Here is a 14,373-nt window from a genome sequence, read left to right on the forward strand (position 1 = left end):
AACAACCCTGTCAGACACGGGGTACTCTGGGGAATACAAGACAAGACCTCCTCTATGAGAGTAGCGCTGATCAATGGACACTATCATGGAGGCAGATGGCCATATGGAGAGAGAGACGGTCCAGTTGTTTGGACGTACTGCTGAGTCTCCGAGCAAGACACTATAGAGCTGGCGTATAGTTCAGGAATAATCTCATGTTCATTCATCATTCTTTTAAAGTTTTTTTTTGGGGGGGGGAGGCTGCCCCCCCAGTTGTACTTGGCCAATTACCCCACTCTTACAAGCCGTCCCAGTTGCTGCTCCACCCCCTCTGCTGATCCGGGGAGGGCTGCAGACTACCACATGCCTCCTCCGATACATGTGGAGTCACCAGCCGCTTCTTTTCACCTGACAGTGAGGAGTTTCACCAGGGGGACGTAACGTGTGGGAGGATCACGCTATTCCCCCCAGTCCCCCCTCCCCCCAAAGAGGCACCGCAAGTGACCAGAGGAGGTGCTAGTGCAGCAGCCAGGACACATACCCACATCCGGCTTCCCACCTGCAGGAAATGGCCAATTGTGTCTGTGGGGTAGGCAACGGAATAGACCGCTGCACTATCCGCACGCAAGTGGACTGTAGTTTTAAAGGAGAGACCAGACAACTGGTCTATGTCAAAGCTCCATAACAATCCCATGAGGCTGTTTGGCATGCACATGACTTTTGAAAGAACATTTAAGTGAATATGAGTCTGAGATAATGTGGCATGTTGGGTTCTAAACAACACAACTAAGTGATGTCAAGACACTTGATAACTCGTGTTTTTCCTGCTATCAGACATGATTGATTGCATTACACATCATATTTGGGCTCTTATCATTATACCAATAGAAATAAATGACAAGCTGAAAAGTTGAACTTGCATTTTAAAGGCGACTGGGGCAAATTCAAGTGCTCACAACACCAGTTCAACAACAAAATGAAGTAAAAATAAAACAAAATAATTCCTTTTCTACACTAATCAAAACTCGCATTCTTATAGGCAAGAGTAATGTAAGCCTCATGTAAAAGGCAACAGAAGTTCAGGTCATGTATGGAAATAATGCAAGTCAAACGAGGCACCGAAACTGTCCCGTTCCCTGCCCCTGACCCAGGAGAACAATGTGAGGAAACTGGTCTTTGTCTTTCCTGCTCGTTGGTTTGAAAAGCTCATCAGGCTAATCTCTGCTAGCCATGTAGCACTCTGCTCCCTCCCACATGGAGGAGGAAGAGATGACCAGCAGGGTCAGCCAGCACCGGACACCACATTAGCCTGACATGATCTGAGTGTGTGTGTGTTTGTGTGTGTGTGTGTGTGTGTTTGTGCATGCATGCATGGGTGTGTGTGTATGTGTGTGTGCGTACGTGCATTTGAGTGCATGTGTGTGTGCATGCATGTGTGTGTGTGGGGGGGTGTTCATCAAATGTGTGTTCATCAGGGATGCATGCATGTGTGCATGTTAGTGTGTGTGTGTGTATGCATGCGAACATGTGTGCGTGTGTGCATGTGAATGCATGTGTGTGAGTGCATGCATGTGTGTGTGTGTGTGTGTGTGTGTTTATCAGATGTGTGCTCATCAGGGATGCATGCATATGTGTGCGCATGTTTGTGCATGTGTGTGTGGGTGTGCATGCATTCATACATATGTGCATGTGTGCACCTGCATGCGTGTGTGTGTGTGCATGCGCACATGCGTGTGTGTGTGCGCATGTGTGTGCGGGTGTGTGTGTGTGTGTGTGTGTGTGTGTGTGTGCTCATCAGACATCGGTTTATACCAGTTGCCCTAACAGGTCACCAGAAACACCAATGTTTGCAGTTTAGAATATTATTTGACACATGCATTAAAATATAGTTAGGAGGGAATCCGGGTAGCATAGCGGTATATTCTGTTGCCTACCAACACAGGGATTGCAGGTTCGAACCCCCTTTTTACCTCCGGCTTGGTCAGGCGTCCCTACAGACACAGTTGGCCATGTCTAGGGGATGTGGGTATGTGTTCTGGTCGCTGCACTAGCGCCTCCTCTGGTCGGTTGGGGCATCTGTTCGGGGGGGGGGGGGACTGGGGGGAATAGTGTGATCCTCCCACATGCTACGTCCCCCTAGTGAAACTCCTCACTGTCCAGCCCAGTATCGGGTCAAAGTGTATAATACACCCACCGGTCCAACGTATCAGTGTCACGGTTTGCCTCGCTCAGGTGTGAAAAGTACACGCGTGTGTGTATGAGGGTGCAGTGCCAGCAGGGGGCGATGATTAACCCAATAATTCCCCACGGAGGAAATGAGGCATACAGCATTTTCCAAAATCCCTCCCCTAACCCTAAACTGCCTTCACCTCTTAATCATCGCCCCCTGCTGGCACTGCACCTTCATACACGCGTGTACTTTTCACACCTGAGCGAGGCAAACCGAGACACTGACACGGTGGACCGGCGGGTGTATTACACGCTTTTGCGTGATACCGGGTTGCACTGTCAGGTGAAAAGTAGTAATTGGCGACAACACATGTATAGGAGGAGGCATGTGGTAGTCTGCAGCCCTCCCCGGATCGGCAGAGGGGGTGGAGCAATGACCGGGACGGCTCGGAAGAGTGGGGTAATTGCCCGGATACAACTGGGTGGGAAAACAGGGAACCCCCCCCTCCCAAAAAAAAAAACAGTTAGAAGAAACAAACCAGTACTTACCATAATGCATGTAACAGTTGCCTTTCAGGGGATCGAGCTGAATGGCTTTCAGAAAGTACCTCTCAGCTTCTGTCTTCTGACCCTGAGAGAGAAGAATCAACACACATTGTCGATATTGCTTCAATAGCTCTGCAAATCTACTCAACAGAAAATAATATCGCGTTCAGCCAAACGCCAAAATCCACCTATAACGGCGCTGTCCAAGCCGCAGCCCCAGTGTAACGCTAAATCTTCATAAATAGACATGAAACATATGTACCACTAGTATTATTTCTTTCAACATCGTGTGTCATTCTGTCAAGGTACACAATGTCATGCTTGGCACGGCTGACTGCGCAGGGCAAGGGCTCATTCATTACTCACTTATATCTGTGCAAATAACACTCACAAACCACAGACCGGCTGTGTGTGTGGCCTGAGCACGTTGAGAAAGGGCACAGCGGTAAAGAGAGATGAGAAGGCGGACGGAGAGGAAAGGGGAGGTGCAGGGAAAACAAGAGCAGTAGGTTGTGCATGATTGTGTTTGTGTGAACTTGTGTGTCTGTATGCATGCGTGTACTCAGGTTGGTGCGCGCTGTGCAGTTTTATTTGGAGCGAGTGACAGCTTTGTCCTCGGCGTGTCGGGGTGACTGTAAACATTAGCAAGATTAAAGACGATGACAGATTGAAGTCCAGCAGAACCCGAGAGCTCCCTGAGGGCCCCGGCGAACGTGGAAAAGCAACCAATCATAGCTCATGTAGAATAAAGCAGCTGGACAGGAGAACTGCATGCTGGGACACTCGCACGTCCCTGGATTCAGCTGGGCATCAGATGCGCCTGATCCCGATTTAAAAGCTGGCGTTAAAAGAGGCCTCATGTTAAAAGTCCTGCTCTCCTGGTGCATTATGTGACTGGCAAACACTAATGGTAGTCTGTGAGTGGGGATGATGGAAACAAATGCCCCTTTTTCCACTGCATGGTACTGGCTTGACTCAACTCAACTCAACTCAGTTCTACTCGCTTTTTTTGGTTTTCCATTGGGCAAAAGTAAGGGATAGTACCAGGTACTTTTTTTGGTACCACCTCTGTCGAGGTTCCAAGTCAGCTGAGCTGATGCTAAAAGGTGACACGAAAATACCACTATAAATAAATTAATTTAATTTAATAATTATATATATATATATATATATAAAAATAAAAATGTATTTATTTATTGATATTTTTAATATAAATAAAAGCCTGTCAAATAAATAAATAAATAAAAATATTTACATTTGAATATAAATAGATATAAATAAATAAAATATAAGCAAAAATATGAATAAATTGGATTTATACTTATTTAAATATAAATAAAATCTGACCACTCACTGGTCAGAGAGAAATTGAACAGCTCTGTTTATAACCAGGGAATGCCAAAGCGAGTGTTATGAATCTTGTATTATAGTTGATAATCCAACCATGTAAGAAAATATTTGTTGTCAGCGAATCTCTTAGTTACACTAATATTGCTCATGTGAAGCACACATTTAGACGTGGTCTTGTTGATTTTTTTTTGAAAATAAAACACTGGTGTGGGGCGCTGGTAGACAAGGGAGGAAAAACTAGTCAACACGCCCACAAATGACCAGCAGGGCTTCGCTGTAAGGGGATACTATCTGCAGTGGAAAACCAAAACCCAAAAAGTAAAGCGAGTAGAGTCGAATAGAGTAGAGTCGAGTTGAGTCGGTACCATGCAGTGGAAAAGGGGCAAAAGTATGAGTCTCTGAGCCCACACACATACACATACACACACACACACACACACACACACACACACACACACACACACACACACACACACACACACACACAGATTCCAGCATTTAAAAACACAGGAGCCGAGCCAGCTGCGTGTTTTTGTTGTTTGATGGCCTGTGCCACCCTTCTGAAACATGGCTTGCAAACCCCTGTAAACTATGCAGTGATCATGAAAATCTGGTGTCCAATGACAGGGTTCAAAAATGGCAAATGTCACTAAACGCGCTGGATGTCCTCAACTCTCCATCTGAATTTGCTTGCCTTGCTTATTTTGATTTGTTTGTTGTAGATCAGAGGTCAACAGTAATTACACGTACAGGGATCGGCGGCTCGAATCCCCGTGTTACCTCCGGCTTGGTCGGGTGTCCCTACAGACACAATGACGGGTGGCAAAGCAGGTGCGGGTATGTGTCCTGGTCACTGCACTAGTGCCTCCTCTAGTCAGTCGGGGTGCCTGTTCGAGGGGGAGGGGGAACTGGGGGAAATAGTGTGATCCTCCCACACACTACGTCCCTCTGGCGAAACTCCTGACTGTCAGGTGAAAAGTAGGGCTGTGTATTGGCGAGAATGTGGCGATATGATACGTATCACGATACAGGGGCTACGATTCAACATATCGTGATATATTGCGATACTGTAAGAAAGGTGATATATTGCCATTTCATAGGCCTGTGTTCTTTGTGCTTATGCTACTTCCTGTCTCAGTTTACGTTGTTGGGTTGGAGTGGAAGAGTCAAATGGCTGAAGATAGACTACAACATTTATCTAATGCTCGTGGGGTTACACACAACACAAAATGTTTGTCACGAACCTTCACATGTAAACAATTAAAAATCGATAGAGTGGTTTTGAGAATCGATACAGTATCACAAAAGATAAGATCGTGATACTCAAGTGTATCAATATTTTTTTACACCCCGAGTGAAAAGAAGTGGCTGGCGACTCCGCATGTATTGGAGGAGGCATGGCGTAGTCTGTAGCCCTCCCCAGATCCACAGAGGGGTTGGAGCAGCAACCGTTACGGCTTGTAAGAGTGGGGTAATTAGCCAGATAAATATGGGGGGAAAGGGGGGGTTCCCATAAATAAATAAAGAAACAAACAAACAAATAAATATATATATATATATGATTTGTGGCATCACAGCATTAAATCTCATACAAACCAGAATAGATATAATACGATGTGGCCTTTCACAACTATGCAGAAGGTGTAGGCCTATTTTCAGAGAATATGCCGGCATTCAGTCAGCACAGTTCAGCATTAAGGACTGTGTATTTCGCAGACATATACATTTTAATGTCTTCAGGTTTAGCTACTAAACATTTTACAACATAAACATCCGAGTGTGGGTTCCCCTTGAGGCAGACAGAAACCGAGCCGGCGCTGAGCACTGTCTAACACAGCTTGAAGGTGTTTAAGAAGCTCAAATATTTGCAGTCCGAACAGCGTAATTTCTGTATATTTTCTTTCACAAATCCACAGATGGAGCAGCATTGTATAGCTGAGGCGTGCATCTGAGGAGCAGCTGGTTTTACAATAACACGGGAACTATTTCTATTTACTCAATGTAGGCCAAACGCTTTTGCACACCGAGGGAGTTGCCGTCCTGATTGGATGAGGGTTTAGACTACAACCCATCTGAGAATATTTACGGCGAACATGGGTAGGCTACATGCTATATACTAGGGAAGGCAGAAATATTTTTCCCCCCGTCTTTCTGAAAAGCGGTCTGTTTTTTGCTTAAACATCAGGAACGTCAGGCGGTGCCGTCGACACAATTCCATGAAATGTGTTATGTGGATAAAGCAAATGTGAAGCCAGTATAACCCCAGCTAATATCCCTTTGAGCTGAATATAAACCTCATCAGAATTACAAATCTCGTTCATGTGTGGGCCGCTGAATCACATTTAGTAATTGGGATTACTGATAAATCATCGTTTCAACACAGACTTTATCACACATCCACAGAGAGTCAGCATTTAGGACTGGGCCCACATCACTAGTGTGGAGATTAAAACATTTAGCAAAAGAAAACTACAAAAAATTAATTTCACGTATTTCTTTTTTCTTCCCCCACCCCTCCTTTTTTCCCCAATTACCCCACTCTTCCGAGCCGTATCGGTCGTTGCTCCACCCCCTCTGCCGATCCAGGGAGGGCTGCAGACTACCACATGCCTCTTCCAATACATGCGGAGTCGCCAGCCGCTTCCTTTCACCTGACAGTGAGGAGTCTCGCCAGGGGGACGTGGCACGTGGGAGGGTCACGCGGTTCCCCCCCAGTTCCCCCTCCCCCCTGAACAGGCGCCCCGACCGACCAGAGGAGGCACTAGTGCAGCGACCAGGACACATACCCACATCCGGCTCCCCACCCGCAGACACGGCCAATTGATTCTGTAGAGACGCCCGACCAAGCCGGAGGTAACACGGACACGGGGATTCGAACAGGAGATCCCCCCGTTGGTAGACAACTGAACAGACCACTATGCTACCCGGATGTCTAATTTCACGTATTTCTTAACAAGCTCTTAAAGCTCATCATTATTGCAGTGTGAGATTGTCGCAATCAGATCGTTTGTTAGCTTTCAATCATTTTCATTTGCAAAGACCAGAATCAGCCAAACCTGCAGGTTGCTTCCTGTCACCCTGTCTCCACGTCATGACATGATACTGTAATGTTCCCGTTTTCCTGTTATGATATGATACTGTAATGTTCCCGTCGTCCTCCAACGGAAAACAATAATGACTCTGTTTGCTTGGGGAGGGATGAAATAATATCAAATTTTCTAAAGTGTCAATAAAGAGTTGTCAACGCCCTGTCAACTATATCTACTCGTCATTCCCCTGTTTGTGTGTGTGTATGTGTGTGTGTGTGTGTGTGTGCGTGTGTGTGCGTGTGTGTGGGGAGGGTGGTGGGGGTGGTGGTGGGTGTGGGGGTGCAGTAACCTACATTCACACACACTGAGGTTTTTCTGTTGGTGTGCACTTCAAATCTCCTGGTAACATCAGACACGTCGCTGACAGCCCCGGCTGAGGTCATCAAGCTGATTTTTGAGCAGAGTCTGCATCACATTAGCGGAGGAAATGACACGTGAATGGCCGAATCCATCTCTGACCCTCGGTGTGTACAGACAAGGGCCCGACACATCCTGACCTCCTGGGGTGTCGGTGGAGGTGCAGAGTGGTCAACACAGCAGGGGGAGGGGGCGGGTATGATAATGATCTCTGCATTGAGCGTTTGACTCTCCTTTCCCTGCCCTCCTCTCACTCTCCCATCACCCCACAATCTTACCCCCCTTTGTCTTTCCTTCATCAAGATATCACAGCTAGTCTCCTCTCTCTCCCTCTCACTCTCTCGCTCTCTCTCGTCCAACTCATCTCCGCAGCCCCTCCCTCACCCTTTCCTAACCCTGCTCCCAGAGCAGATCTCCTGATATATGCTATCCCCCCCCCACCCCCCACACACCCTATTTTATGGCAGTCTAAGTTCACCTCCTCCTCATCCAACAGTTACCCAACTCACTCGCGCTTTACCTCACCCGCCGGGATCTGAACCTAAGACCCCTGGCAGTATCCGAGCGTCATCATCGTTCAGGCTTAGAACAGGAGGAAGGAGGAGGTGGTGGGTGGTGCTGGTGGGAGCTATGGGACAAGGCATACTGGTTTTGATCAGCCTTAAACAGAGTTGTCAGCGTACATTCCTGGAGCTGTGCTATGAGACTGAATGAAGCTCAGCAGCAGGAATATGGCAGTTACATCTCCACAAAGAGACTAGTGTGAAAGCAGAGCGCCGAGGACAAACAGTTTTGGGAACAAACTTGCTGACACGTTTCACAGTTATTCTCTTCGTCGGCCTTTCAAGTATTCCTCGAGGATAAAGCTTCTCTAAGCCAACTCTACTTCTTCGGCGGCATTATTTACACTCTGATGGGATCACAGGAGCTCTAAACCTGTCTTCCATCCATCACGGTCAGAGATCTGGGGGGATTCAGCCCTGCGGGGTCAAATTCTACTTTCCTCCCAAATCAATAACACTTTCTTAAGTAAAATGAGTTTCTCTTTCATGGCCCAGTGAATTATACCCATGCTCACTTCATCAGGTCTGAGTGGACACTTTAAAGGATGTTTTGTGTTTTTTTTTTTTTTTTTTTTTTAAGAGTCTGCTTGCTGACAAAACTTGGTTTTGGAGACTTCTTGATGTCTGGGGGTTTTCATTCAGAAGCCAATTCATGTCAACCCAAGGCCTTTTATCTGTATTATCAATTAAAGTATACTTGAACAGCCATCACTCTTTGATTCGGGGGGGGGGGTCAATTTATTCGTAATTTCATCTAATGTACTACGAACGAAATTCCGTCTCTCCCAGCCCACAGCAGCGCAACACAAAAGACAAAAACACATATCCGAAAACGATAACACCAAAAATATACAAAAACAGAGCAAAAAAAAAAAAAAACAGTCAACAACACAGTCCACCCAGTCCAACACAGTCCACCCAGTCCAACACAGTCCACCCAGTGCAACACAGTCCAAAAACTCCACCGTCCAGAGAACGAACACCAGCCAGGATGACTGTCGGAACTGCCGGTCTGCATGGGCTAGCGGTTAGCTTAGTCTGCCCTGCTTCCGTGTCCCGTCAGACCGCCCTCGCTGTCCCCTCTTCGGGCGCAGCTCCAGGCAGGGCCATGGTTCCCGGGCCCATCAGATACAGCCGACCAGGCTCCCCCAGTCGACCCAATGCCAGCTCTCCCAGCCAGAAACCTTCGACACACCTCCCCCGCGCACCACACGACGACACGAACGCAGACGCAAACAGAAACACAGTCGACGTGGTGTTTCCTCTTGGGCAGGGCCGTGGGCTAGCAGTTAGCTTAGCCCGCCACGCGTCCGCCTACCGTCAGACCGTCAGTTGAGCGCTGCACTGTGGCTGAAGTCAGAAGAGAAAAACACAAGCAAGGTCTGCAATTGTAAGCTTACTTATGCGAGGGTACAAAGTGGGAGTTGGTTTGATCACCAGGATACAAGGTCTTAGAGAAGTGTGCTTCTTAACTTCTTTATTCAGACTGCAAACAGCTATGGTCATATTCCGGCCTTATACTGACACAAAACCTCAACTTTTTTTTTAAAATATGCTGTCCACTTGTTTGCTTCAAGAATTTTTGGAGTAAACCATGTGCTCTTCAAACTTAAGTAAAAGTCAAAGCAGACATTTCAATTATGATACATGGCATCTCATAATTCGGGAAAGACTGCATGAAGGACTTGAAAAGGACTCTGTTGCCTTAATGGAAATGGGAAGGGACAGAGACAGGAAGGGCTCTCCATAGCCCATCTCCGGGCCTTTGAAGACTTTTTATATCCTGCCATTAGGGACCAGACACTGGCAGAGCTCGGAGTCAGCCCGGGTAATAATGCGAGGAACCTTTTCTCAAAAACCTTTCTATCCCTCTTCGGGCCACCTCCCTTTTCATCCGTTCAACTCTCTACTGTTGCGGCTCTTATCTGGCCGCTTCTGTTCATCCCTAAACCCTTTCCTCCCCCGAGCTCTATTCCAGAAGCTCCTATCAGTCAGTGATCTGCCGCTGCTCACCATATGGCACTGACACATTACAAAATCTATGTGGACTCCGAGATGCTAGTACCTTCCACATCCCTCGCAGCCTCCCACTACACAAAAACAAGCAGACCTTCCTCTTCTTATTCAAATAGAAGGTCATCCAGGTCATATGACCCTATGCGGATATCATCTCGGTCGTCCTGGAAACCGTTGTCAGGCTGATGATTGTGGATTGGCTTAGTGAGTAAGAGTGGGATGAAAATAGGTTCCTCTGGAGCCAAACAGCACTTTTAAAGAGAAGCGAGGTTAACTGTCATTACGTCGCTAGTGGCGCGTTTAGCACCGAGGAGAATGTAGAATGACAAACACTATAGACAGTAAATTATCCATATAATTATGAAGCGATATTATATGTTCTTTTTTTGTGGCTTATTTTCCCCCCTATTTCTCCCCAATTGTACTTGGCCAAATACCCCACTCTTCTGAGCCGCCCCGGTCGCTGCTCCACCTTCTCTGCTGATCCGAGGAGGGCTGCAGACTACCACATGCCTCCTCTGATACATGTGGAGTCACCAGCCGCTTCTTTTCACCTGACAGGGAGGAGTTTCACCAGGGGGACGTAGCACGTGGGAGGATCCCGCTATCCCCCCCCCCAGTTCCCCCCCCCCCCCGAACAGGCGCCCTGACCGACCAGAGGCGGCGCTAGAGACCAGGACACACCAGGGTACGAAATCCATCAGAAGGATTATTTGATCAAGCGGTAATTCAGCCAATTTATACTGTTACACTGGGGAAAGTTTTTTTTTTTAATTTTCCTCCTTTTTCTCCCCAATTGTACTTGACCAATTATCCCACTCTTCTGAGCCGCCCCGGTCGCTGTTCCACCCGCTCTGCTGATCCAGGGAGGGCTGCAGACTACCACATGTCTCCTCTGATACATGTGGAGTCACCAGCCGCTTCTTTTCACCTGACAGGGAGGAGTTTCACCAGGGGGACGTAGCGCATTGGAGGATCACACTATTCCCCCCAGTTCCCCCTCCCCCTTGAACAGGCGCCCTGACCGACCAGAGGAGGCGCTAGTGCAGCGAGCAGGACACATACCCACATCCGGTTTCCCACCCTTAGACACGGCCAATTGCGTCTATAGGGACACCCGACCAAGCCAGTGGTAACACAGGGATTTAAACAGGTGAGCCCCGTGTTGGTAGGCAACAGAATATACCACCACACTACCCGGATGCCCTGATATCATATATTCTTGAAAACTGCAGCACTTTTCCGAATTAGCCATCCCCCTTAATTTGTGTTAAAAAAAAAACTGCAATTTTGGCATTTTCACCATTTAATATTCAGGAGTTTGAGGGCATCATTGTTATCACATCATATGACTTGTTGCCTTTGATTGGCTGCGTGTTTTTATATCCATGAGCATCACAACTAATCAGTGTCAGTTAGCTGTGATGATTGTACTGCCATACCTGAAAATTGTGTTCACAAAAGGAAAGAAAAAAAATAGTATTGGATACCGAAATGGGTTCTAATGATAACTGAACTGAAATTCGTGTTAGTTCTCATCATCAACAAGTTTAGCCCAGTAGAATCTGCATTCCCTGGCTCGCCGATGCCTGATGGCAAAGATTGTGTTGCAGGTTCAATGTAAATCTATGGAAGATGACTAGCTAGCTCCCAAAGACGCTCTGGTACGGCCATGTCGTGGACCGATTCCTCTTTTTATTGTCATTGATTATGGCGTGTCAACACCAAAGGACCCAATAAGGTCCAGACTAGGGATTAGGGTATCCGATTGTAAAAAAACAAGGTGAGCAGCCATGACATGGGTTTCGAACAGGAAGCATTATTCCCAACGGAGGATAGGGACACGGTGAGAAACTTAAGATGTTCACTCTCTCTCTTTCTCTCACTCACTCCAGTGCAGACACTACACAACACACACACACACACACACACACACACACACACACACAAAGAGGCAATTGATTAATTGTAGAGACTCGTTAAACCTCCACGCAAAGGTGCCGAAAAGAGCTGGTATGGCACCTGCAGAGGCAACGCAAAACAGAGAGTAGAGAAAGTGAAGATGTTGGTGCTAAAATATGGTTGAAGAATAAGCGTTGATGCAGTTTGGCAAAATGTCAAACAACACAATCAGATGAGTTGGAGGAGGCAAAAAACGGGGGGAAAAAGTACACAACTCACTGTCATGGCCAAGAGTTTGCCATAAGTTAGATGCGCTGGGATGTGGTCTGGTTTGGCTCTCAGGGACTCTCGGTACCAGTGCTCAGCCTCGGCCAGCTTGTTAAGTCTCATGTAGGCCTCTCCTGTGAGCAGAAGTTCAGGGTCAGGTCAGGGGTCAAGTTGTCAGATGTTAAGAAATCACACATCTTCTCATTGTTCCACAGAGGAATTTAATGACAGCTGGAGTGGATTGGGGTTGATTAAGGTGGGTATAAAACTCAAACTAACCCCCCCCATGTTTATTAGTCAAAGAATTTACTTGTAGATTAATGTCAGGCACATATTGGACCAAGCAAAGACTGTTCAATTGTTCATTTGTTTGAAAGATCCAAATTCAACCTGCAGAAAAAGCATTTAGAACAAAAGTGATGGATCACATTAAATTTCTTTCATGTACTGAATTACAAAAGCAAACTTTTCATGCCCAAGCAAATCTAGAAACCTAGCAAACCTAGAAAAATAAACGTCAAACGTGTTTGGATTTTTTCAAGGTGTTTCAAATAAGTTGAGATCAATGGGGGATATAAAAGAACATAATTGAATTTAGGGCAGATGTGACTGCCAGTCTTGTCTGTACTTATGATGTGGAGCTGAGGATACAACTATCAAAACTGTCCCTGATCTCACTTGCTTCATCTGATACCTCCTCCAGAACCTCTACTAACATCTGATACCTCCTCCAGAACCTCTACTAGCAGCTGACAAAACAACGACCCCTCTTACATGGCGTTCCCGTACATTCATTACAACAACGGACAACAAATGCCGGTATTTGGTAACAACACGGTCAAAGAAATACTTGAGTTGTAATTATGGAGGAAAAAGCCACTCAGCATGTGAAAAGTGATGGCGCTCATCATGAACTTGAAGTTCTGAGGATTATGAAGTGACAGGACATGTTATCTGGATCACAGCAGAGGAAAACTTTAATTCTCCAAGGATTGGGACTGCTCATTTCCTTGATGAGAATCCATGATAAGCAACAGGTGGCTGGTATTTAATCAGCACTCGGTGACCTCTGTAATGGTCTGAAAACATACCCTCGTCTTTCACTAAAAGCGGCCGGTAATGCTGTGAAATAATACCTCGGAACACATGGAAAACAGGCATGTTAGTGGCATCAAATTTAAGAACTGGCTTCCGCTTTTGCTAATAATAAGGATCAGGATTTAAGCCTTTTCCCCAAGATGTAAGGTAATATCTATGCCCCAGTAAAGAGAAGACTTGCTCCAGATGTTATCAAACCACACACTCTCGTGTTAAGGATTCGAGTCACAAATTCGTCATATTCTTGTTGCAAAATGCATGAACATATAGCAGAGTAGCCAAAATATATATATATATATATATATATATATATATATATATATATATATATATATATATATATATATATATAAGATAATCTTAATATTCCGCTCCTCATTTGTTGAGCACTTTTATCTACACCATTAATGGTTTCTGGGAAAGAAAAAAAAACGCATATATATATATATATATATATATATATATATATGCCATTGCTTCCAGATACCTCATCACTACTTGAGGAATTGATTTTCAAACATGATGGCAAATGCTTGAAAAAGTCTTCATTTGTAATTTAAACATATTGCACAATGAACTATTCAGGCAAGGATTCTTTTCTGAAAGGGACATAGAGGTTGAGAAAAAAAATAAACTTTTCATTTGCTAGTCCTATACCGCTCTCTTACCCCTACCAGCAGACCTCAGTATGATATTAGCACAAACATCAACGTGCAATTAGAAGTGACACTGACTCCGAGGAGCCGAAAACCGCCTCTCTGAATGGAACATTCCACGGCCAACCAGAGAACACTGGAGCGAGACCAGCGGGGGATGCAGATTGCCACCTAGGTCTGGGCCTGATGAAAGGTTCTGCTCTTTGGAGACTGACTAACGGCTTGGGAGTGGCAGAGCGAGTAAGACTGGAAACATATACGAGCAGGTGTGCCAAATGTGCAAACCAAAAAGAAACAACTAAAGCCACAGCAGTCGCAGACTTTCAGGCCTGTGACCTCCCTTCCGGAGCCGATGCTGCTTCTAAAAACGCTGATGGGAGT

At 46.0% G+C, this 14,373-nt stretch overlaps 1 protein-coding gene across 1 annotated transcript in view; it reads right to left on the reverse strand.

Moving 5' to 3' along the window:
- Positions 1-14,373, reverse strand: part of LOC130114130 (protein O-mannosyl-transferase TMTC2-like) — a 53,885-nt gene that overhangs the window by 23,462 nt on the left and 16,050 nt on the right. The window contains exons 6-7 of the mRNA XM_056281904.1: positions 12,251-12,372; positions 2,698-2,779 (exon numbers count right to left, since the gene is read on the reverse strand). Of these exons, the coding sequence (XP_056137879.1) occupies positions 2,698-2,779; positions 12,251-12,372 (204 nt within the window). The remainder of the gene's footprint in view (positions 1-2,697; positions 2,780-12,250; positions 12,373-14,373) is intronic.

The sequence above is a fragment of the Lampris incognitus genome, chromosome 6 (genome assembly GCF_029633865.1).
Source record: "Lampris incognitus isolate fLamInc1 chromosome 6, fLamInc1.hap2, whole genome shotgun sequence".
Taxonomy (NCBI): Eukaryota; Metazoa; Chordata; class Actinopteri; order Lampriformes; family Lampridae; genus Lampris; species Lampris incognitus.